Source organism: Gastrolobium bilobum, unplaced genomic scaffold (genome assembly GCF_033153095.1).
Source record: "Gastrolobium bilobum isolate Gb01-03AN ecotype WA unplaced genomic scaffold, APGP_CSIRO_Gbil_v1 utg589, whole genome shotgun sequence".
Lineage (NCBI taxonomy): Eukaryota > Viridiplantae > Streptophyta > Magnoliopsida > Fabales > Fabaceae > Gastrolobium > Gastrolobium bilobum.
Genome location: NW_026898229.1, coordinates 155,853 through 180,674, shown reverse-complemented (window position 1 = coordinate 180,674; position 24,822 = coordinate 155,853). Strand labels below are relative to the sequence as shown.

General features: G+C 35.1%; 2 protein-coding genes across 2 annotated transcripts; both read left to right on the top strand.

The window, feature by feature from the left end:
• Window positions 1-474: 474 nt before the first annotated feature.
• On the top strand, window positions 475-17,984 carry LOC133314051 (MACPF domain-containing protein NSL1-like). The gene is made up of 7 exons (XM_061515487.1): window positions 475-732; window positions 6,528-6,772; window positions 7,202-7,406; window positions 9,352-9,435; window positions 9,539-9,725; window positions 16,219-16,388; window positions 17,172-17,984. The coding sequence occupies exons 1-7, from the start codon at window positions 475-477 to the stop codon at window positions 17,862-17,864; spliced, it is 1,842 nt and encodes a 613-aa protein (XP_061371471.1). The 3' UTR covers window positions 17,865-17,984.
• Window positions 17,985-22,688: 4,704 nt separating this feature from the next.
• On the top strand, window positions 22,689-23,075 carry LOC133314050 (ethylene-responsive transcription factor 11-like). The gene has a single exon (XM_061515486.1). It carries the CDS (start codon window positions 22,689-22,691, stop codon window positions 23,073-23,075), a length of 387 nt encoding a protein of 128 aa, XP_061371470.1.
• The last annotated feature ends 1,747 nt before the right edge of the window (window positions 23,076-24,822 follow it).

The following is a 24,822-nucleotide window of genomic DNA, read 5'->3' as shown; positions in this document are numbered from 1 at the left end:
CTCAATAAATTTTACGACGCCCGCTTTAGTCCCAGCAAATAAAAAGGCTATTCATGGTCCCTAAGAAATTCAAAGTGGACCCATTTAGTTGAAATCGCGATCCCTCACAAATTCAAAAAAGACCCACGTTAGTCTCGTGATCCCTCATAAATTCAAAAAAAACTTTCGTTAGTTCCTCAAAAAGACTAAAATGGTCTACTTTAGATTTTTTTAGGATCACGAATAACCTTTTTATTTGTTAATTACTAAAGCGGACATCGTAGGATTTGTTGAGGAGCGAAAATGTATTTACTCAAAATAAAATAAAAAAGACGCAAACGTATTTCCTTGTTTTCTTAAGCCCTCCCACACAGGGACGCAGCAGATTCCGAAGCGTGTTTTTCTCCCTCGTAGACCAGACGTGTTCAATGTTTCATCCAAACAAAGAAAGACAATAAGCTGAACTTGCTGGGAAGAACATTAAGAGGTTGAGCGATGAGTAGCATCAGAAATGCAGGGTTAGAACCACAATCGGCGGCGGAAAAAGCAGTGGGTGCGATTGGATTGGGTTACGATGTGCTATCGGACATTCGTTTTTCTGGTTGCAGGTCGAGGCTGGTGGAACTTCACCGGAATGAGACGAGGGACCTGGTGGTTCCCGGCGGCGTTATTGTTCCCAACGTCCCCACCTCCGTCAAGTGCCACCCAGGCGAGCGATTCAGGATTTCTTCCGAGCTCCTCTCCTTTCAACAGGTATCTATTATTAATTAATTTTGTGTGTAAAGTTCTTTTTGAGATCCTAACAAAAAGATACTATCCCATTTTCATTCTTTACAAAAAAAAATCCATGTTAATCATTATTAAGAATTAAGTTGGGCTTTCATTGAATTTATAAAGGATGATAATTTCAAAGAACTGAAATTGCAGGAGGATCAAAAGTTGACTTTTTTTTGTAAAAGACTAGAGAAAGGACATTGATTGTTTTTTTATAGGACCCAGAATTAGCTTTACTCTAATTTTTTTAGTAGACTAACAACTTGTTTGGATAAGCTTTCAAAAAAATGACTTTTTATGCATTGTTTTTTTTAAAAGAATTTTTTTAATAGGTAAAGTTATTTTAAGTAAAAAAAGTTTTTGGATATTAAAATAAAATAAAAACACTTTTTATACATAAAATTATAATAAAAGAGAGATAAAATAGCATGACCGTAGAATAAGAGAGATAAAATAGATATGGTAGGATGAGATTAAAAATGTATTTTAAAAATTTATATTATCTTTTTTTCCAAAAAAAAATTATATTATCTTTTAATTTCTGTTTTTTTTTTTTAAAACAATCAACAACTGGTTAAAAAACGTAGTATTTTAGCTTTTATTTTAATTTTTTTTTTTTTAAAAATTGTTATTCAAATATCTGAAAATTTTCAAAAGTATTTTTATTTTAAAGAAAAAGAAATTTTTTTAAGAATAAAAGACTATTCAAACGAGCACTAATTAATTCACTATCTTACTCACTTACTGCTTCCTTTGGTTTTTTTGGAAATACATACAGAAAATACTTAGATAATGTTATAGACATAATTAATATGGACCCCATCATTTTTTTTAAATGACGAGGTCTATATTAATTGTATTTATAATATTTTCTAAGTATTTTCTTACAAAATGACATATGTATTTATATATATTTTTTTTTATATAAAAGAGAATTGAATAATAATTTAGTAGAATTTACTCAAATCTTTTTTTATTATTATTAGTACAATTCTAGTGGGGTTATAGTCACTCACAGTTTCCTTAAATTGTAGCGACTCGTGGTAAAAAATGACATGTCAATACTTCTAAGTTACATGGTTATTAATGCGAAGAAAACTTTTGCCGGCAGCATAAACTGTTATTTGATATTCATTCAGGGAATATTGTTTCCGATGTTTAAATGGATAAAAAAATATGAGAAATAGTTGTCTTATATTATATAAAAAGAAAAAGATTCATTTACAAATTACATTAAGTCTGACTGATCTTATACTTTTGATTGAAGTATGATTGATCAGACATAATATAGTTTGTAACAAAATTTTTGTAAATATAATCTTTTCTTATATAAAATAGTTGTTTTATACTATGTATTCAGGAAATTTTATGCCCATTTTCTTTTCTTTTTTTAAAATTATGAGCCTTACAATTTTATTTAGCCCACATAAGATATTAATCGTATGTAACATAAGATTAATAACTCTCTAAAATTATTTCATAAAAAATAAAAAATTGGTAAGACCTATTAAAAAAATTAGAGAGAAAGAAAATAAATGGATTCCACTTGCTTTTATGTATGCATGAAACAAAATTATCTCAACACTATATTCCCATTAATTTATTATTGTCATTACATAATTATTTATTTCATCATATAATTTCTCAGTTAACTCTTTTTCATTTACACATCTACGGCATGACCTGAGCGATGAGTGTGACATAAAAAATCACATAAATCTGTTTAGCTGTAAAGACTTAATTAAATTAAACATGAAATTATAAGATTTAAGAGTTTAATTTTGACATATTGATTTGTAATGATGTGACGATATCATTAAATAAAGATATATAATTTATACTAATGACATATTCAAATTAAATTCAAGAATTTGATGGATAATTTAACTCCTTTATATACTCTTCTTCATCTAAGGCGCATTCTTTTCCGGCTTTTATCTGGTAAAGTAATACTCCGACATTTATGCTTTATCGATTGTTTGGTTATGATTTTAACTAATGCAAACATGAAATGTTTATTTTTAAGGGTAATACTTCTCTCGTTTAACATGAGAGAAGTTTTTTTTCTTACACTAATAAGAAATGTGGAGCCCACAAGTTAAAGAAAAATAAAAATTTAAAGAAATTGCAGGCACGTCTTTTTATGTTTATGTGACATGAGATAATTATCTCCTACAGTTGGAGAAAACAATTTCTCTTATTTTTAATGCATTTTTTATGCTTTTGGTTTTGGATAACATTTATACAGAGAAAGTTTATTTTTCAGATTACTCGACGGAGGGGTTTGAAAAAAAGTAAAAATGTACCCTTTTCATATTACCCTTTTATTACTTCCTGTTTTCATCTGAAATATTAAGAATTGATTCTTAATTTTTGAGCAATTAAAATTGTAACAACGCTCTTTTCATCAATTACTCATTTTAAACATGGGATAGGTTATTGTGCCTACTCCCATTTTACCTACCTTTGCCTACCCCTTTCATTACCATTCGATTACGATCTAATCCAACGGTCCATATTTGCGAAATAAAATAAACATTTTTTCCCTTTCTTTCCCTTCCTTCCTCCCTCACATTTTCTCTCTCCTCTCCTTTCTCTCTTCCGCCGTACTTTTTTTTTTCCTTCATCGCCAAAAACACAGTCATGTTTCACTCCAATGAAGGCAGATAATCTATCAAAATTACTGCCAAAGCATAGGCAGAACTGCTTATATTTTCATATATGCTAATGCAAGTCCTCAGAGTCCCGTAAGTAATTTCCATTTCTTTTCTTTTTTTTGTCCCCATGTGTAAACCCTATATTAACACATGAATGAATAATCAATCAATGCTTTGCAGGATTACTTATTTTAGAAGTTTAGAACAGATGAAAAAGAATCTCTAGTCGACTAAGTTTACATGAATTGGGCTGCGTTAATTTCATCTTTACTTTTGTGGAAATAAAGGCTTCAAGATATATGAACATAACTTGATGTCACAAGCTATAAAAAAAAATTGTTCGACAGACACAAGCGATTAACGGGTTTGAAGAAAAAGGAAGGTTTTTTTTTAAAAAAATTCTCTTTTTTGAAGTTGAAAAGCTTCTCACTTGACGTGGAGTTGGAGAGGGTGGGGGGTTAAAGAGGTCCACGGTGGTAGACACCAATGATGAAGAAAAAAAAATAGGTATAGGATAGTGGAAGAGATAAAGGGGAGGAGAGAGAAAGGGTGTGGGAGTAAGTGAGGGGAAAGAAAGGGAAAAAGGAGTTTATTTTATTTCGCAAATATGGACCGTTGGATTAGATCATAATCGGATGGTAATGAAAGGGGTAGGCAAAGGTAGGTAAAATGGGAGTAGACACAATAACCTATCCCATATTACCCTTTTCATATTACCCTTTTATTACTTCCTGTTTTCATCTGAAATATTAAGAATTGATTCTTAATTTTTGAGCAATTAAAATTGTAAACACGCTCTTTTCATCAATTACTCATTTTAAACATTTGAAGTATTTGAATCGTGCCGGAAAGTCATATAAAAAATTTATTCGAGTCCATAGGATTTTAGATTTTTTTTTTTTTTTGGATACTAAGATTTTAGGTTTTGAATATTCTTTTAAAGAGTTAGTTCATTACTTTTTTGTTTGAGTTATCTATTTAGGGCCGTTTGGATGAGTTTTTAATAAAAGGATTTTTTATGTACTGTTATTTAAAAGTAAAAATTATTTTACTTGTATTCCATAGTATGTATACGAGTAAATATCTACTAAGCAACGGTTATCCTTGTATAGTATGTATAATTTGGTCATAAGATAAAACTTAAAAGTATCTTTGAAGTTAATTTTTACATCAATAGAGTGGTTGAATTAATTTATTTTAGAATTAAAATAGTTTTTTTATCAAAACTCTTTTGAGAAATTATTTTCTTCTTCTTCAAATCTATTCACAATAGTAAACTATATGATATTAAAATGTAAATAACTATTTTAACCTAAAACATTAAGGTGTTAGGTGAAAGTCTTTTTAATGATTTATATTATTCTCTAATATATGCTCTCGCGCAAGAGCCCTTTGACTTAAAGCGCAGATATTGGATAGGCTCAATGTTTGATTTACCTTTTGTGCTTTTATTTAATTCTACTAGAAAGTGAGGAGCGGTAGAGAGCATTAAAGATTGAACTCGTGACCTTATGATCATTGAAACTTTAATATCTTGTAAAGAACCATCACCCAAAATCTTAAAATGTTGGGTGAGAGTCTTATTAATGATTTATATTATTCTCTCTCGTTAGCTTAATGCATTTATAAAAATTCATCGGACACCACTCACATTAGCTTAATGCATTTAGATAAGTTCATTCTACATAGAACACTTTCTCAACGACTACCCTCTGATTTATAATTTTATTTGTATTAATGTATGCAGTATCCCACCCACATACGCCGTAAATATTGCATATAGTGTACGACTACATATTATAAGAGTTAAAATATTATGTATTGTGAGCCTAAGCTTTTTTATATTATTATCTGATGATATTGATATATTAATAAGGGGTTTATGTCTGTAATGTTACAGAACAAAACCCTCAATTTCCTACGGACACAATATCTATGGGGTCCATAGTATATTTCTTTTGAAAAAAGAAAAGCGGACACAATATCTATGGGGTCCATAGTATATTTCTTTTGAAAAAAGAAAAGAGAAGGGCTGGCATTGTTTTCCATGTATCTGTAGGTAAAAAAATTATGTTCCTGTAACATAACTTTTCAATTTCCCTATTAATAAAGGATTTGTTTTTTTAAAATTAATTTATATAACTTTATCTAATGTTCATCGAAACGATATTATTTTGGAACAGAAATTATGGTGTTTTTATAATTTTAATTTATTTCAAAGTTATAATAGTCTTTATCATTCTAATTTTTTAATTTTTCAATCTCAAAACGACGTCGTTTCAATGAACATTAGAGAAAGTTATATAAAGTAACATTAGATTTTTTTTTCCCATTAGTAAAATATTTAGACTTTTTGGATAATAATTGTGATAGCAATTTTTTTAATAAATTTAACAGGGGAGGTTATAGTTACTACCTCTTATTACTAAATCTTAACCGTTGATTTCTGTCAATATAACGGTTGTAATTTATTATGTTATACTTATTAATTAATTATTAATTTTGAATAAATTATAATCGTTAGATTGACAAAAATCAACGGTTAAGATTTGGTAATAAGAGGTCGTTTGTATTGACTTTTGAAAAAAGTGCTTCTTATCACTTCCTTATTTTAAAAGTACTTTTTATAAAAGCTACAGCTATTTAGATTTTTTTAAAAATATTTATTTTTTTAAAAAAATATTTGACTTTTGACTTATGTTTTTTTTAAAAGCTAAAATTTTTAGCTTCCGAAAAAAATATATTTTTGATTTTTTTTATGATTTCTGCTTTTTTTAAAAGCACGCATCCAAATAGAGTTTTTTTGAGAAATTTTTTTTTCCTTAAAATAAACAGCTTTTGAAAAAAAAAAAAAAAAGCCCATCCAAATGGGCCCTAAGAGGTAGTAAGAAAAAGAGGTAATAACTATAACCTGTCCCATTTAACAATAATGGTAAGTTAAAAAAAATTTATGCTACAAATTAAACCCGTATTTTAAAACTGCCACCTACCGTAAATGAAATCGTGTGTAGTTGTGGACAGTTCTGAATTCCGTTGTTTATTGTAAAGAATGTTCATATGACATGATTGCCCATGCAAAAAAGACAACATAATTTGAATGGGGTGAAATTGTTGCAGATGTCTGAGCAATTTAATCAAGAACTATCTTTATCCGGGAAGATCCCATCTGGCCAATTCAATGCCATGTTTGACATGAGGAGAAATTACTGGAAGAAAGCAGCAGCTTCCCCTAAAAGCCTTGCTTTTGATGGCTGGTTCATAACGTTGTATAACGTTGAGTTAGATAGAACCCACAACATAGCTATTTCCGAAAATGTTAAAAAAGAAATACCCACTTCATGGAACGCTGCTGCCCTTGCTGAGTGAGTATAATTGCCCATCTTGTGCCCCTCCCCTATTTTCTACGACTGTTGTTGTTGTTTAAGAAAATGGAATCTATTTGTTTTCTTAACATTTGATTATATTTTAGTAGCTTTTGATGTATTTTGCCATTTTGGATGGATGGATGGATGTCTTTATTATGTTAAATTCCTATTACAATCAGTCACAAGTTTAAATAACATAAAGAGACTGTATAATTTATCATTATATTAACTGCCTCCTAGATGAAGTTAGTTACACTCATTCCTCAATCAATTGAAAAACCTCCGATTTGCATGTTAACATTTCACTTGAATTTTCAATTGTAATTGTGCTTGACTGAACAGCCGTAGTTAATGTTGTCTGTCTTGGTAAGTATAATATGTTGCCTTGGACCTGAATGGTGCACTAAGTGAAACATGATTCTTCAGGTTCATTGAGAAATATGGTACTCATATTGTTGTTGGGGTCAAAATGGGAGGAAAGGATGTGGTTCACATCAAGCAGTTAAGAAGTTCGGATCTTAAGCCCACCGAGGTGCAGAAATTGCTAAAGCATGTAGCTGATGAGAGGTTTTATGAGGATGTAGATAGAAGTTCTAATTGCAATACTGCTGAAATATCAAGAAACCTGGAGGTATAGAGGATTTATTTGATCACCCTCGTTTTTAATTTTCTCTATCAAGGGTCGCATTATTTAAGCTGAATAAAGATGCTATACCTGCCAATTTTTGGATATTTAATAATAGGTGGAATAGAATAGAAAGGGATGAGATGGGGTGGAATAAAATTACCATATGATTGTTTGGATATTTTATAATGGAACGAAGTAAAGTTATCATTTTATTGATTGAAAAGTGGACAGAACCTTAAGAATTATAACTTTATTGAAGTGATTTCATCCCATACCCGAAATTAGGAGGGGAAAAAAATAGAGGTGTCGGATGGAATGAGATATAATAGATTCAATTCCATTTCACCCTATTTTAAACAATCCAAACAATAGTAACTAATGTCATTCCATTCCTCTTCTTTTCATCCATTTCCATCAATCCCAAACATAGGTTCTAGTTTTGCACTTGAGAATCAAGACATGAACATTAAAGGATTCGGATTTTAAAGATATAAAAGTGTACTAGTCCATCTCAGATTAGTTATATGAGATATAACTTTGATGTTAAGGAGAAACATTGAAAAGAGAACAAGAATCCTGAGAGTAATTAGGTGGGAAAAGAGAAAATTTGGCAATGGTGTAACTTGCATTTTTTTTCTTTTGTAGAGTTTGTGTTTAAGAATATTTCTTATGTATAGCTACGATAACCAAAAAGGGAGCGAACCGGAGCAGTGGTAAAACTGTTCCTTCATGACTGAAAGGTCATGGGTTCGAATCCAGGAAATAACTCAATCCGAAACAACTCAAAATGTAAGCACCTAACATTGCTAACAAGGATGGTACATGGAGCTCTATAATTTACACCTTGCACACACTTGAGTGAAACACCTTACTGATAGTAGTTGATTTTCTCATATTGCAAAGGTAGCTGAGTTTGCTTTTTATTTCTCCAAGTAAATTGTTGATGACAAACATACAAACATAATAATCACTGGTAGACCTTGCCATCCCCTATCATTTGGGATCCAACCTATTATGCTTGTGTAAGGCTTCAATTTTCAATTCCTCGAGTTTAACCCTTTCGAGGGGCCGATTTCAAGTACCTCAATCCGAAACAATGCTTTGAAATTCGAGGTTCTAGGTTCATACATGAAGTGGCTTCTTAACCCTTAATGCGTAGACATTGTCACTACTATATGCTGACCTTAAAGGTTGTATGCTGACCTTAGAACTGTTTGAAGAATGAAGTGTGGTCAGCATTCCTGTGGCAATACTCATATGCCATCAAAGCCTTAATATTACACTATGCTTTAGGCAACTATTCATCAATATTAGCATCAACATCACTTTTATCCCAAACTAATTGGGGGCAGGCAACTGTTACAAATCATAAAAATGCTTTCATCAATTTGCAAACTTTTTCTCCCCTGTATTCCATGTAAAGGTTGGTGAGATCTCCATATAAACTTCTTTCTTTCCAAATTCCTATGTGAAAAATTGCATTTTTTTACATCTAAAATCTAATTGTAGATCTCATCCAAGATTTACTGCATAAGATAAATTAATGCTGACTAGAACAGTGTAAGAATGTTGATATTATCTTGCAAAAATTCATTTTATTTCCCTAGATGCTCTGGCACTAAGTTCAAAAGTTTAAAAGAGAATAAAGTTGGTGAGAGGAATAGTAAGGTATCATGAGAGAAACTGAGAACAGGAACCAAAAGTTGTATGTTCTCAGCTTTGCCAATGACCTTCCTCATTTATTGTATTATTTTATTGAGTTTGCATAACAGGAGTATTTCTTATATAATGCTATATTTATCAAAATTAATCCCCAGATAAATGTCACTACTGATATTTGGAAATGCCTATAAATACTTTTTCAGAGGTTTTTTGCTCTCTCTTTTTGGAAGTTTCTTTACTATATAATTTGCCTTTTAAACAGCTCACTTTGTGACCATCTTTGCAGGATGCTCAGGATATGCACTGGAAAATGCATATAGCTCTTGCTGCTTCTGTTAAACCATATGTAGAATGTCACTCCAACAATGATGTTAGTATTTATTACGGTTTTCATATTTCCTCTACACACAATGTAATCGCCCCTGCATCTGACATTTTTTTTAGTTTGGTTGTTTAAACTTCTATTCATACAGGATGTCGTAAGCATTTCTGTTCGAAGGGGAGGTATTGTTGGTGTTGGCCAACACCATAATCAATGGATGTCTACCGTATCACAGTCACCTGATGTTGTATCAATGTCACTTATGCCCATTACGTCACTACTGAATTCTGTTTCGGGCTATGGATTTCTAAGTCATGCAGTGAATTCTTATCTTAGACGTGAGTAAGCATGTTTCTATGTGGCAAATTAGGTCTTTTCCTTTTCATTTATTGGAACTTCTCAGTTTAGGTTGATAATGTTGTTGCTTAAGTTACTGTAGTTGTCTAACACGAACATCATGTGTCAAACTTATCTGGAAGACATTTAGACCAGTGGCGTGAGCTTGTTTAGGGTGTGATCGGTGGGAGAAGTGGAAAATAGAAATGGTTTGAAAATGAAGGGGGATGGAAATATTCAGATTTCCACTTGATATTGTTGGCATATGGCAGAAAATATGGAAAATGAGATGATTGAAAATTATTGTTTAGGGTGGCATTGCATTTTCATCCCATATTTGAGATAGAAATGTTTTCAAACGGATGAAATGCAGAGTTTGGCCCTTCCTTTTTCATTCCTTCCTCTTTATTGTCTTACCAAGCAAGCATATAATGATTTTACTGCTCATTATCAGCCCATACTCTTTCTATCATATTTTAATTCCTAAAAAGTGCCGCAAACTCTGCTTATAATTGCCAATACATATATAGAATATTATTTGCTTGCTTATCATGGGTATTACATAGCTTTCTGTATCATTCAGTTGACTTGAGTCATTCAGATCAAGATTTCTTCGAGCTGAATTGATATGAGTAAGGGGCAAGAAAGACAAATTATAGATAAGGGGTAGTAAATAATCCAATGGTTGAGAATAAATCTGAATTTGTTGTAACAAAAATACTCTTAGTTGATGTATAAAAGGGGAAAAGAGAATTGTGTAAAGGGTGTGGAATAGTGTAAACCCATTTTCTGTTTGGAATGATGATACGGATCCACAAGCTAATGAGACAGAGGGCCCAGAGGAAGAACACCAGCTGGATCCACAGGTCACACCCAAGGCCAGGTGGGCCAAGCGTCACAGAGGCCAGCCCAAATGGATGAGGGATTATCAATTGGGTTAGCATGGGAGCTGATACATAAGATGGGAGCTGCTGCATAGGATAAGTTGGTTGCACGTTTAGGAAGTTGTTAGATGGAGAATTGTGATGTTAGTGTATTGCATTCTGTTATTGCTGTTGTATTCCATTCGTAGTTTGTTGCAAGTCCGTTAGCTGTAGGTGCAGGTGGCACTTTCTGCTGCTTGGCATTTTTCATTACCTGCTTCTGTATATAAGCCTACTGGCTCTAAAAGGAAAATCAAGCAATCAACTAAGTTCTTTTTTTCATCTTTGTTTAATTGTTTTCCAAGGAGGTTCCCACCCTCGAAGTGGGTCTTATTATCTGGTGCTTTCATTGAGAGCGCTGAACATGGCTGGGTCCGCTTCGTCCAACGAGAATATGGAGATCACACTCTCTCGTCTGCTCGAAGCTCATCTCACACTCCAGACAGATATTCAGAACATGACACACCGTATGGTGGCGTTGGAAAATCGACCCCTTCCTTTGGGTCCCCCTCACCTGAATCCGGATCCTAACAATCTCGGACCTGGCCTACGCACCACAATGAAGCTGGACGTGCCACGATTTGACGGATCAGATCCTTTGGGTTGGTCTTTCAAAATCTCTCAGTTCTTTGAGTTTCATAGGACCCCTGAGGACCAGCGATTGCGCATCGCCTCTTTCTATATGGAGGGTGAAGCCTTAGGATGGTTCCAATGGATGCATTCCAATGGCCAATTACACACCTGGGCACAGTTCCTTCAAGCCCTGGATCTGCGATTTGCCCCATCCCAATATGAAGATCCCAGGGGAGCGCTCTTTAAGCTTTGTCAATCGACTACGGTACGAGCATACCAAACACAATTCGAAACACTCGCTAATCGGATCGTGGGTCTTCCTCCCCCTTTCCTGTTAAGTTGTTTTGTTTCAGGGCTCAGGGCCGAAATCCGCCGCGAGGTACAAGCTCTACAACCTACCTCGCTCACGCAAGCCATTGGTCTCGCTCGTTTACAAGAGGAGAAGGTTAATGATGCAAAGAAAAACCTCCACCCAAACGCGTCCGCTGCACCCATCTCCCGGTCACCACCGTCTACCTCGGCCATCACCCCCAAGCCAGATCTGGCATCAAAAACTCGCCCTATGATGAAACGCTTGTCCCCCGAAGAAGCAGCTGCCAGACGCGCCAAGGGCCTTTGCTATAACTGTGATGAGAAGTTTCGTCCTGGACACAAGTGCAAGCACCTGTTCATGATGTTGATAGTTGATCCAGCTTGTGACGATGAGTACTTACCTTCTGAACTTTCCCTTCCCCTGCAACCGTTGGATCCACCTAATGACGTCATTGATGATCAAGAGGCCTTAGTGGGCCAGATTAGCTTCAATGCTCTGGTGGGCCAAACGGCTCCGCGGACCTTGCGCATTAAGGGCCGGATTGGTAAACATGAGCTCTCTATTTTGGTGGATAGTGGGAGTACCCACAATTTCGTCCAAGATAGGATCACTAAATTTTTGGGCTTACAGGCTCAAAAGACCCAAGGCTTTCCTGTGGTAGTGGGCAATGGTGAGGAATTGGAATGCTCCTTAGTCTGCAAGGCAGTACCACTCCATTTTGGGCCTCATCAATTTGATGTGGATCTCCTCGTCCTACCAATTAGTGGAACGGATCTGGTCCTTGGAGTCCAGTGGCTAAAAACCTTGGGACCCATCCTTACTGACTATGGAGACCTTACCATGAAGTTTGTGAAGAATGGAGAGGTAATTCAACTCAAAGGGGCTGTATCTGACGGGCTTAACGAAATTTCCTTGGCCCAATTGAGAAGGATGTCATCCACCCATTTTATTGTGGAATTGTTTCGGCTGGAGATGCTACCTAACCCCACATCACCGCCTACTGCCTCAAACGCACAGCCATGGCTCCTCACCATGCTGAACGAATTCCACCAGCTATTTGCAAATCCAAACGAGCTTCCTCCACCACGCGACGTGGACCATCAGATCCCACTCCTAGACAGCGCAACACCGGTCAACGTCCGTCCTTACAGATATCCATTTTTTCAGAAGCGAGAGATTGAGAGCCAAGTTGGTGAGATGCTTTCTTCTGGTTTGATTCAAGGGAGCACGAGCTCTTTTTCTTCTCCTGTTTTGCTGGTTCGGAAGAAAGACGGGTCATGGCGCTTCTGTGTGGACTACCGCGCCCTGAACTCCATCACAAGGAAAGATCGTTTTCCGATTCCAACCATAGACGAGCTTCTGGACGAATTACATGGCGCTCAGTGTTTTTCCAAGCTCGATTTGCGTTCTGGGTATCACCAGATACGCATGCATCCAGCAGACGTGGCCAAGACTGCCTTCCGGACCCACGATGGCCACTACGAATTTTTGGTGATGTCGTTTGGTCTGTGCAATGCTCCAGCGACATTTCAGGCGACCATGAATAGGTTGTTTCAACCCCACCTTCTTCAGTTTATTATTGTTTTTTTTTATGATATTCTTGTTTACAGCAAAACTGAGGAAGTGCATAAGAACCATCTCCGACAAACGTTTGCTTGTTTATTGCAGAATAAATTTTTTCTAAAATATTCCAAGTGCTTTTTTGCATAGGAGTCCATTGACTACTTAGGCCATATCATTTCCAAGAGTGGTGTTGGCCCCGATCCGGAGAAGATTCTCGCCATGGTTGAATGGCCTTTGCCAACGACACTTAAACAACTAAGAGGCTTCCTGGGTTTGACTGGATTTTACAGGAAATTTGTGCAAGGCTACGCTGCACTCGCGGCTCCTTTGACGGATATGTTGAAGCGTGATGCCTTTGTATGGTAAGATCAGGCTCGGACTGCCTTTGAATGGCTAAAGAGCGCGATGACTCAGGCTCCTGTTTTGCACCTTCCCGACTTTGATTCTGAGTTTGTGTTAGAAACTGATGCTTCCGGGTTAGGTATGGGAGCTGTGTTGTTACAAAAGGGGCATCCTATGTGCTACTTCAGCAAGAAATTTTCTGGGCGATTACTGCAAGCTTCCACATATGTACGCGAGTTACATGCTATTACAGAGGCTGTACGCAAATGGAGACCATACCTCCTTGGCCGCCGTTTCACAATCCACACTGATCAGCGGAGCCTTCGTGAACTCATGACCCAAGTCATTCAAACTCCGGAGCAGCAGTATTATTTGTCCAAACTCCTGGGTTATGACTACAATATTGCTTACAAACCTGGTGCTTCAAACCAGGTGGCCGACGCGCTGTCACGTGTTGAACATCCACCAGCATCCTTACTAGTGCTCTCTGTTCCACAATTTGAATTTATTTCTAAGCTCAAAGAGACATACAACAGTGATCCGGAGGTGCAAAAGCTGTTACAGGAATTAGAAGAAAACCCCTCTTCTCACCCCTTTATACGTGCAGTACAAGGGGTGCTTCTCTTTAAAGGCAATATCTTTATTCCTGCCGCTTCAGCCATCAAACCAGCTCTTTTACTTGAATTCCATGCTTCTCCATTGGCTGGTCATTTTGGCATCAGTAAGACACTTGGCAGGCTTCGCGAGAATTTCTACTGGAAGGGTATGAAAAAAGATGTAACAGTGTTTGTTCAACAATGCTTAGTCTGCCAACACATGAAACCCTCCCACCAAGCTCTGATTGGCCTCCTTCAACCGATCGAACCCCCAACACAAGTATGGGAGGACATATCCTTGGATTTCATCACTGGGCTCCCTTCCTTCCAAAACTACAGTGTCATTCTTGTTGTTGTGGATCGCTTCTCCAAGGCAGCACACTTTGGTAAGCTGCCTACCCACTTTACTGCATCTAAAGTTGCTGATCTATTCGCTCAAATGGTTTGTAGCTTACACGGCATGCCAAAGAGTATGATATCCGACCGAGATCCCATCTTTCTCAGTCATTTTTGGCAAGAACTATTCAAACTCAGCGGCACTAAACTTCGCATGTCCACCGCTTACCATCCACAAAGCGATGGCCAGACTGAGGTGGTCAATAGAACACTACAGCACTACCTTCGGTCCTTCGTACATGAGCAACCACGTTTATGGGGCAAGTTCCTTCACTGGGCTGAATGGTGTTATAACACCACCATTCACTCATCCACTGGCATGACACCTTTCCAAGCCGTTTATGGCAGGGAACCTCCGAATATTCCTACCTATGCACTTGGTGGTACCCCTGTTGATGCTGTTGAATTCGAACTCAGTACCCGTGAGAACCTCTTAATCCGTCTCCGACAGCGTTTGCTAAAGGCTCAAGAGAGCATGAAACGTTCTGCGGATCTCCATCGTCGCGCGTTTGAGTTCCATGAAGGGGATTTAGTAATGATCCGGCTACGACCCTACCGCCATACCTCAGTGACTGGTGCTCCCCCACAAAAACTAGCCAAGCGTTTCTATGGGCCATACAAGATTGTGCGTTGTGTTAACCCTGTTGCCTTCGAATTGGAGCTCCCTGAAGGCTCCAAAATACATCCTGTCTTTCATTCTTCCCTGCTGAAACCCTTCTTTGCTGCTGATACATCAAATCCGGACCAGCCTCTCCAGTTGCCAGATGCTGCCATAGATCACCAACCACTGGTCCAACCTTTAGCCATTCTGAATATTCAGAGAGGACCCGAGGCTTCAGAAACTAAGGTGTTAGTTCAGTGGCAGGGCTTATATCCGGAAGATGCGACTTGGGAATTGCTTTCTGACTTCCAAGCTAATTTTCCTTCCTTCCACATTGAGGACAATGTGTGTTCTGATGGGGAAGGGGATGATACAGATCCACAAGCTAATGAGACAGAGGGCCCAGAGGAAGAACACCAGCTGGATCCACAGGTCACACCCAAGGCCAGGTGGGCCAAGCGTCACAGAGGCCAGCCCAAATGGATGAGGGATTATCAATTGGGTTAGCATGGGAGCTGATACATAAGATGGGAGCTGCTGCATAGGATAAGTTGGTTGCACGTTTAGGAAGTTGTTAGATGGAGAATTGTGATGTTAGTGTATTGCATTCTGTTATTGCTGCTGTATTCCATTCGTAGTTTGTTGCAAGTCCGTTAGCTGTAGGTGCAGGTGGCACTTTCTGCTGCTTGGCATTTTTCATTACCTGCTTCTGTATATAAGCCTACTGGCTCTAAAAGGAAAATCAAGCAATCAACCAAGTTCTTTTTTTCATCTTTGTTTAATTGTTTTCCAAGGAGGTTCCCACCCTCGAAGTGGGTCTTATTAAATAAACTTTTCATTCTCATCTCCTTCTTCTCTTTCTTGTTCTTAACTTTGCTTTTCTCTCATCTTCAACCTCTGTTCTGCAAGATAGGATCCAAATCCTATCATGAATCCTTTACGAAGTAGTCATTCAGATCCAGCTCTAGTAACGATTATATAGAGCACTTTGGATTATGTCAGTGTATGGTGGGTTCGTTGTAGACTTAATATGATTTTGGATACTGATATTCAATTCTTTCATAAACCGCAAGCATCTATGCATGTAAAATTATTATATAAGATGATTATACTCTTATTTATGGATTGAAACATCATTACCTATCTGGATTTAGTGTTAAATTGTCAATCATTTTGTGTATCATGTAGATAAACCCCCAATAGAGGAACTTCATCAATTCCTAGAATTTCAGTTGCCTCGGCAATGGGCTCCAGGGTATGATCTGCCTTTTCGATTTGGTCCCAAGCATAAAAGAAACATGTCTCCAGCACTCCAGTTCACATTCATGGGACCCAAGCTTTATGTTAATACTGTAAAGGTAATTTGTTTTAGTTGTAAGCCATTGAAACAAATATCATTGTCGCATACTTTTCCCTCCAAAGATGGTTTATGCCTGCACAAATGTTTTCGTTTACTCTGTCTGTTTTAACCAAAGGGAAAGAAGATACAGAATTTGATAGAAGGAAATTGAATGAAGGGAAGGGTGGCTATGAGAGCTTGCTTTCACGTTATTTGAAATATCTGGGAGTGATGCATCATTCCCTCGTCTAACTTTTAACGATGAAAATGAAGGAAATAAATGTTTACAAAACACTAAATATTAAGGCTAACTAGCACAGAATTAGGATCAGGGAAAATCTCCCTGTATTACATTGTTTACAAAACCGATAAAGAAGGCAATCCTAAATTACATTGTAATTATATCCCCCTTCTGAACCTAACCCATGTCCGACATCATCTACTAATAACAACCTAGTAAGAAACTAGGATAGCCAAACAGCCTAGATACTAAGGGATAAGACCTATCATCTTATCCCTCAACAATTTGATTCCACTATGAGATAACCCTATATATAAATAATTGGTTAAGCTCTGATCCCTCCTCTTTTAGCTGTTACTGTGCACACATCCACTTTTTTTGGCCTTGAACCTCTTTGTGCATAGCAATCTGCCACCCTTACAGTGTCTTTTGCATACACCGAGCTTACAGCACTTTTGTCATGAACCTGGATCTCCCATTTTTTTTATGTAAACTTTCATTAGTCCAACACTCATTTTACTAATAACCTTATATTCTCCCTTCTAAACTTGCAATTTGCAGGTTGACTCTGGACATCGGCCAGTAACCGGTATTCGCTTGTTTTTGGAAGGCAGAAACAGTGACCACCTGGGGATCCATCTCCAGCATCTTTCCAATCTTCCCAGGACTTTTCAAATCTTGGACCATAATGATTTTGAGCATATTGATGAGCCAGTTAATAGAGGCTACTTTGAACCCGTGAAGTGGAAAATGTTTTCACATGTATGCACTGCCCCAATACAGTACGATAGTTCCCATATTGTTGAGTCACACATTGTGACAAAGGCTTGGTTTGAGGTCAGACATGTACAAATGAAGAAGGTTCTTTTCCTGAGGCTCGGATACTCAAGAGTGGCATCATCAAGAATTCGCAGAACAGAATGGGATGTTACTTCATCCACAAATCGAAAATCAGGATTCTTTTCAGCATTGTTGAGCTCAAGGCTTAGCAAAGAATTGCATCCTCCTGGGGTTGAGATTGAGAAGCCAGCAAAAGAGGATAACAATTCAGCAGTAGCTTATCAAGCCAATTCTAATACTGATGCACCTGTACCAACAAAGACTCCTAAAAGGTTGAGGTTTGTAGACACAAACGAAGTTGTTCGGGGTCCAGATGATGCACCTGGATATTGGGTGGTTACTGGAGCCAAGCTTTCATTAGAGGGTGGCAAAATCTCCATCAAGGCCAAGCTTTCATTGTTATGGATTGATTGAATCTGAAATTAAAATCCCAAGGACTAACGGATTTCATTAATTCTGAAATCTTGGATTTATTGTATGTAAAGTTTAGGTGTTAAGTGTTGTTATTGATTAGTGTAATTTTTCAAAAGGTAGTTGAGCCACTTTTGAATTTTCGTACCAAAAACTCTTGACTTCAATTTGCACCAGTCTATTTGTAAAAAATTTGTACATGAGTACGATAAAGCAGTGTTCAATACCTTCGTTTTCAAGTGTAATGCCAAGAACTTTTGGCGATAATGCGTGAAAAGAAACACGTCTTTGCTCAAATCAGTTGTGATATAATTTCATTCATAAGCCATACAAGTATAATTTTATCTGTGTATATTTTTTAGAGATATAGCAATGGAGATGAGAAGCATAGGGTTTTCAACCATTGTTGCTTGGTGATGGGAAGAAAATAACTTCTAATTCACTTCTGTATTATAAGAGTAATCAAAATTTGCGAGTTGAAGTGTAATGGTAGGAACAAAACCATTTTTATCCGCATTAGAAATGTAACAAAAAAAAAAAAAAAAGACACAGGTACAAGATACCACGTTAAAATATGTTTGGGTTGGTTAATGCTGCCACACCCTTGCATCTTCACCTTTATTTTTATTTTATTTTTAGGGTGCTACAACCCCCTCATTGGACCACTCAGAAGAGTGCAGTTGTGTTCATTCAATCCCCATTCCCTCCATTTAAATACCTCTCAACCCAATAAGAAGGTACCAACCAAATATGTACCTAGCCACCTGAGTGACATGGAAGTAAGAAATCAATAAAATGCATTATATATTTATATATGCGCCTGCTACTCATCGTCAACGAACTCCTCCACGTTCACACGGATCGGAGCAGTCAAGAAGACCCGGAATTCAGTAACTCAGTAGCCTCATCGATTCGAGCTGGTCATTGAATCAGTCATGCACTTGAATTGGTATCAATTCGGTGAATCGATCATGACCCGCGATTCAACCGATACTTAAATTGATTTTTCAAAGTGTGTGTAAAATGAATTTAAATTTTGCAGCATTAAGAACTTAAACCCATATGGGGTTAATGGAAGTTGTAAAAATTAGTGAATTATAAATGATTGATGAAAATTATTTAGTGACTAGTATTTTTTTTAAGGGTAATACATCTATCATGTGATAGGAAACAAAAAAAAGTTCGTGAGGTGAGCCCATTTCTACTTTTTTTCTCTCTTTATTTTTGTTTCTCTCCTCCAATTTTTTGTCTCTAAGGAATTTTTTTGTTTCCTGTCACATTATAGATGTGTTACCCTTTTTTTAATTGTTAGTTATTAGTAATAATTAAATATTAATTAATAATTGTAGTGATTTGTGAATCATAATTACTTAATTTAAATTTAATTATATAATATTTAGGTTAATATTATATTTGGCAAAAAAATTGATTTATTGTTTTTTAAATAAAAAAATTACGAATTTATGATTGTTTTGGAAATAACTACACATTTATTGCACAATATCACGTCCAATCTGGACGTCACCAATCACGTCTAATTTAGACTTCACTAAAGAGGCGTCACTCATCAGGTGTTAACCCGTGTCACATTTCTTTTTTTCAAAAAAAATTAACAATTTAATCATAAAACTTCTTAAGGCCATAACTTTTTACTTGAGTATCCAAATCAGGTAATTCTTTTTTTGATTCCACATAACTTTTCAAGATCTACGCAATGACATCTCATTTGACATATTTTATTTCTCACAAACATAATTTAAATTTGTAAGAATGTTATTATAATAGCGGTTAAACCCAGAAGCCTCTGAGTTCTGGGTTTGTGATTTAATATAAAAAAAATAAATAAAGATTTGGTTTGTGATTTAAATTAAAAATAAAAATTAAAAATATTATTATTAGAGAAAATAAAATAAAGATTTGATTTGTGATTTAAACTCAAAAATTAATTTAAAAAATATGTATTAATAAAGGAAATAATTAAATAAATATTCTAAATCTCTAAAGAAAGATTTTATTTTTGAAAAATATTCATAAGTCATCATTAATTTCAGACCATGAATAATAACCCTCAAGCTTATCTCATATTTATCTGTGAAATATTAAACCCGTTATAATATTGCGAAATGTATTTAATAAATGTTTAGTACAGGCACGTGAATCGAATATTATATGTTGTCTTGTATTACAATAATCGTTCACGTCTAACAAAATCGAAAAGACTTGGTTTTGCCTAGTATGAATAGATAAGGAAAGGGAAAGCAATAGGGACTTACCTCTAATTATTTGTGCATGTTCGTTAACAATTTTCTTTAAAAAAAAATATTTATTTTGAAAACTTTCTAAAAAATTGGAGTATATTCAATTTTTTGAAACATATTACTTAAAAAAAATCGCCAAAATAAATTAATTGAAACAAATACTTAATATCTTTAAAGATGAAACAGAAAGAATTAAAAAATAATATTATTTCGGTGAATTTCAATAATTTTCATTCCTTTTCTTTTAGACAAAAAACTAAGAAATATAAACAGAGAAAATTAATTTTTGTGGTTTATCATATATTTACAAATAAATAATTTATTTTATTAATATTTTCTATTATGAACACTTGTTAGCTTAAAGATAACAAAAAAGTTATATTCATCACATAACATAACTATTATCATATCGCGCGGAGAAATAGTAGGTTCCGCCCACAATTTGTTATACGCACCATTATTATTTGCGTTGAACTAAATATTTAGCATTAGTAATCGTTGCATTATTACAGTTTCACGAATTGAAAGCGATAATTCCATTCCATTAATTGCAGAAACAGAGCCATCATCACGTGCTTCAAAATTGACGACCCATTCCTTATCCTTACCACTCTATCTCATCTCGTATTTGGTTTGGTTGAAGGTTTATTTTGATGGGAAAGTGTAAATGGATATTGAAAAATATCACGTTTGGTTCAGTTTTTTCAAAAAATACCAGACAAATAAGATAGATGGGAAAATGACTTTTGTGTTGATTTTTGGATGAAATTCACTGTTACAGAATACCACTTGAGATGTGGTATTTTGAGATAACTGGGGAAGTGAAAAAAATAGGTGTAAAGTTTCTCCCGAACATAGATTTTGCATATTTAAATAAATTTCCCTGGTAATATTTGGGTTAACCAAACAACTTTTTTTACATTTTCCTACCAAACTCACTTTCCAACCATTTCTGTATCAATTACATTTCCTCATTAAAAAGAAAATTTCGGGAACCAAACACTACCTAGCAACACCCGATATTTACAGCTGTCTACAGAGTTTAAGGAGGGTTATGTTTTGGTATGTTCGCGGATTCAGACATACTTCACTTTCATTGGTTATCCCATTTATGAAAAAATAAAATAAATTGTTCCATTAATTTATTTACATAGGTTAAGAAATATTTTAATATTTTTAATAAATTATTTTAATTTATTAAAATATAAATAATTTCTAATTATTAATATATTTTTATTTTTTATATAATATATATTATTCTTAAAATCATGCTAATAAGTGTTTAAGAATACTGGTTAAAAAGTACTTAATTTTTTATTAATATTTTTAATTACTTAGAAAATATTAAACCTTTTTTAAACTCATTAATTTAACTTTTTATTCAATACCTAAGTATAATAGTCAACAAATTGCTTAATCTTTCTGGACAAATGTGAAGAAATAAGATTAAATAATATATCCCTCATTGCTAAATAAAGAAAATATTAAAGAATTTTTATGTTTTCAATATATTTTATATATACTTTTTCATTTAATAAATTTTTTATTAAATAGTAGAGAATGTATTAGAAATCTATAACACAATTCAATAAAAAATTATATTTTACTCACACTAATTACGTAAAGAAAAATGTATTAATTATTTAAAAAAAATATTAAATGCTTGTATTTTCATTTAATAATTTTCACTTTTTACTTTTCTAACACGTGGCCTAAATTAACAAAACTATTTTATAATTCCTAATCAATGAAAACTATTTTTCAATTCCTTAATCAATGGTCTTAAGTCAAACTCTATTAAAAGATAAGACTTCGGCATATGGATATCCTCACTCTTACAACATTTAAGAATATTAAAAAAAAGAAAAAAGAATCCAGTGCATAAAAGTACAAATATTTAATATTTTAGAAACAAAACCCACGTAATTTGCTTTACATCCATCCAACGTAATTTGCTATACAAATATCGGTTCAAATTCCATCAACACCATCGGAGCATAAATATCGTAATTCTTGGACTTACACCCGAACTCTGGATTAGTCCCATACTCAAAGAGTCGAACTCGTGGAGATACCGGAGGGTTCTGATTTGCCTCAAAGAGATAATTAGGATCAGTTTCCAAAATATATATATATATATACATATAGCTCGAGCTTTGAATGGTGGGGTTAAAAGGTATCACCCAATTTGTTCTTTAATGCAGGTTAAGTAAGTGACTGAGGAGGATCCAGGTACCTGAAAAAAGTGATCAAACATTTGAGTCAACGCTTATCTTTTCTTCATTTTTTTATCCTAATGTAAGTTCATTTTCATCTCTCCTTATCATGTATTTGAAAATGAACGGATGAGATTGTTTCATATAGCTTAATCATATCAAATTAAATGAGACATTAAATCATCCAATGTCTAAAAAAATAAACCATATAATACTTTTATCCCATTCAAATTCATCCATGACCGTGTGCTACTGCTATGCCATCCATCTCTCTCTATAAAAGACCAACGAAACTCTGCATGCAAACAAGAAACAAAGGCTTATTCGTTTATCATAATTAATTAGGAATAGTTATGGCTCCAAGGGATAAGAGTAACAAGAGTGGCGTGAAGAAATCCAAGTCCAGCGAAGAGGTGGTGCGTTTTCGAGGAGTGAGGAGAAGGCCATGGGGAAAATACGCCGCCGAGATCAGAGACCCCCGAAAGAAGAGGCGCGTCTGGCTCGGAACCTTTGACACCGCCGCAGAAGCAGCCAGAGCCTACGACTCCGCCGCCATCGAGCTCCGCGGCTCAAAGGCCATAACTAACTTCCCGAACACTTTCAATAACAACAATCACAAAGTCATGCACATTGGTGATGTCATAGCCAGTGATTTTGATTCATCCTCCGTTATCGCTACGAAGGGTGAAAAAGAGTTTGACCTTAACCACCCTCCTCCTCAAGAAATTGAGGAATCCTAATTGAGTTTTACGTACCAAGACTTTGTGATTATACTTTATTTTGAAAAGATAATATGTTTATATAATTTTATTTTTGAAAGATTAAAAAATTATAATTGCAAAGACGGTAATAATCCTGAAATAAATTAAAATTACAAAAACGTCATGATTTTCGCCCCAAAACGATGTCATATTGGGCTTACTGCAGATAACTTATCTAGTAACTGATGAAAAAACTAACTCAAAAAAAATGTGGGATCTTATTTTTCTTTTCTTTTTTCTCTCTCTTCTCTTCACGTGATTCTCACACATACTTTTATGTATATATGAGATATAACTCATATAACATGAGAAATATTTTAAAAACAGAAGAAGCACGCTGCATGTAAACAGTAGCTGTATAAAAAATAATAATATTATTATAATTAATTATAGATTAATGTTAATTTATTATGATTGGTATTAATTAATATTAATAAAATAATTAGACTGATATCAATTAATCTCTCATATATTTGTAAAGTCTTGTTATAAAAGATGGCTAAATTGAATAGAGAAAAAGGAAGTTGATTTCTCCCAATAATTCTCTAAATTTCTTCCTCTCTCTAATTTTCTTGCCTCACTTTATTTGTCTCCTCTCATTATTCACTCCCCCTAGTTCTTTTCGTTACAGCAGCTGATTGAGTTGTTAATATTTTACGGCGGAGAATGGCCTGAAAGTGCAACGAGGTTTTGGTCCTTGACGGTGTTCCAGTTCAACAGGAGTGTAAGAAGATGGCGCACATAGGTTATTCTGCCAATAAAAAAAGATGACCCATTTCCTCCTCTTTATTTGGCCATGTATATTTCTTTTGTTCAAAGTCTAAAATACCGAATTTCTTTGTTTTCATTCGTCATTATTGACTGATGATATATTTGAATTATAATTAAAAAAAAAAAACAGAAACGAGTTGATATATATTGTAAATTGGAATGACTTTAATTAAGAGTGAAACTCTCCTTATTTTACTTACTATTTTCTTTTCAAGCATTTGTCATCGTGACTTTTCTAATTTGTAAACACGAGTATTTAAATTGATATAAAACTACACTTCAACAACTTAAGCTAAAAAGAAAAAAGATAACCACCGGCAAAAAAGAAAATAAATTTTTTTTTTTTTTTTTGGGATTACAGGAAAGATAAGAAAACACAAAAAAACGCTAAGTAGAAACCATTCTGGGGGTTAACACCCCCCTTTGGTCTCTTAACAACAGATTCAAACACTCCAGAGGAGGACTGACAAGAATTTCCACGTCCCAAACATGTTTTGTAGTTGTAGAAGCCATCCGATCAGCTAGAGCATTGCCTTCTCTGAAGGTGTGAGAGATCTGGGTCATCCAATCCTTCTTTAGCATGTCTTGGATTCTATTGACTAAGGAAGAAAAGGATTGGTTCCTAGAGCAACCGTTTCTGATCAGCTCTATTGCAACCGTAGAGTCACTCTCAAGGCAAACCTTCATGAAACCATAGTCCCATGCAACTTCAAGGCCTAACATGATACCCTTCAACTCAGCAAGGACGGTGTTCCCGTGGCCTGTGTTCTTCCTAAACCCCAATAACCAGTTCCCTCCAGAGTCACGGAGGATTCCTCCGCAAGAGGTTCTGTCACCCCTACAAGAGCAACTGCCATCCGCGTTCACTTTTATCCAACCAGGCTGGGAAAACTTCCAAGCAATGAAAGTTTCAGTTCTGGTTAAAGGAGAAATATGCGCTTTAGTTAGCAAGCTA